This window comes from Phytophthora infestans, genomic scaffold (genome assembly GCF_000142945.1).
Source record: "Phytophthora infestans T30-4 supercont1.1011 genomic scaffold, whole genome shotgun sequence".
Lineage (NCBI taxonomy): Eukaryota > Oomycota > Peronosporomycetes > Peronosporales > Peronosporaceae > Phytophthora > Phytophthora infestans.
This window is the reverse complement of record NW_003302846.1, coordinates 5,430-6,826: the sequence shown is the minus strand read 5'-3', so window position 1 is coordinate 6,826 and position 1,397 is coordinate 5,430. Positions and strand designations below refer to the sequence as shown.

The window sequence follows — 1,397 nt, the reverse complement described above, 5'->3', positions numbered from 1 at the left end:
AGATATGGTTTGTTTTGGTAAATACTCAAAATTCACTCCTACAAGAAGAAAAGTCAATAAAAATATTTTAAAACTAAAATAAAAAAAGATTACCCGTCTGATCAGCATTGTATACTTGTACACACTTCTTTTCGACGATTGTCTGCAGCACCAGCGCTCGAAATGTCGTAGCTGCATCTTGAGCATCCTGTGGCGTCGTCTGTCCCTGCCTGGTACGTGCACGGAGCGCTAATTTATGGCGACGAAGAAATAGCTTAACCCATGTTGATGTGGCTGCAAATTTGCCTTCAGGCCAATGTCTGCAGCTGCTTCTTTTGCCTGCAGTTGAAGCATGAGACGGGAGACAGGGGCACCATCTTTCCGCAGCGAATTCACCCACACTACGATAGCGCGTTCAGCCTCCTTGGTGAGCACAGTCGCTTCACCAAGTCCGCGCACATTTCGGTGGCACCCCCGCCCAGAATCACATGCAGCACGTATAGTTGGAGCCTGCTTGCTCCACTTGTGAATTTGTTTTTTCTTAGCACGAATGTCGGAGCCACTTAAGTCGCCGTAGAACTGTGAAATTGTCTCGTCAAGGCTGTGACCGCTGTCAATGTAGTCGAGGACGTCTCTCTTATGCGCATACTCTACTGCCCTACGTTGATAGGTCTTCCGCTTCTTTCCTGGTCCATTGATGCGCAAGCGAACCATACTTTTCGACGGCCTTCCGTTTTCTTTGTGGTGTTGGGCTCCGTTCTTTTAGCTTCCGCCGAAGTAAAATTAGAATGAACCTTATCGTAAGTAATGAAGCCATCTGTATTACAATCGAAGGATCCGATTGGTTGGTTCGTTGGTGACCCTTAGGAGTAAACGTCCCCTAGGACTACGATAATTCGGTACTCAGACTTCCGGACACATGAGGACTCATTGCTCAGTGCCATTCTGCGACTTTCCATCCGAGCAAAGCGCAAATTATTCTAGCAAAGCAATGTCACCCCGTGCCGTCTTCCTTCCGGCCGAGTGGATCTTTCACTGCCTTGCTCGCCTCGATCTCCATTTTCAAATTTGAACGCTAAGCACGATTCCTCTCCTCCTTCGTCGAGTCACTCGGCCGTCTCGCCTTCCCGGCTGAAAGCTCGGACTGCAATGGGTTCCTCCTCTACACTTGTGACGCTACTTCACTTGGCGACGGCCGCCATCCAGATCGGCATGAACCTGAGTCCAGCCCCAGACATGTACCGGGTGCACAAGTTCAAGACGACCGGGCAAATGGCGCTGCTCCCTCTAGTGCTCATGTGCTTCAACAACCACTTTGTGGCTGCTCTACGGGACTCCTGACCGGGCAGCCTACTTCCCGTTTGTGCGCTGCGGGCGCTGGTCGGAAGAGACCCGCCCGGGAATCGTCCTTCACGAGC

At 50.8% G+C, this 1,397-nt stretch overlaps 1 protein-coding gene across 1 annotated transcript; it reads left to right on the top strand.

The window, feature by feature from the left end:
* Positions 1–892: 892 nt before the first annotated feature.
* Positions 893–1,397, top strand: PITG_22039 (uncharacterized protein; the record flags this gene model as incomplete). The annotated part of the gene is made up of 1 exon (XM_002894699.1): positions 893–1,397. The coding sequence occupies one exon, from the start codon at positions 1,129–1,131 to the stop codon at positions 1,318–1,320; it is 192 nt and encodes a 63-aa protein (XP_002894745.1).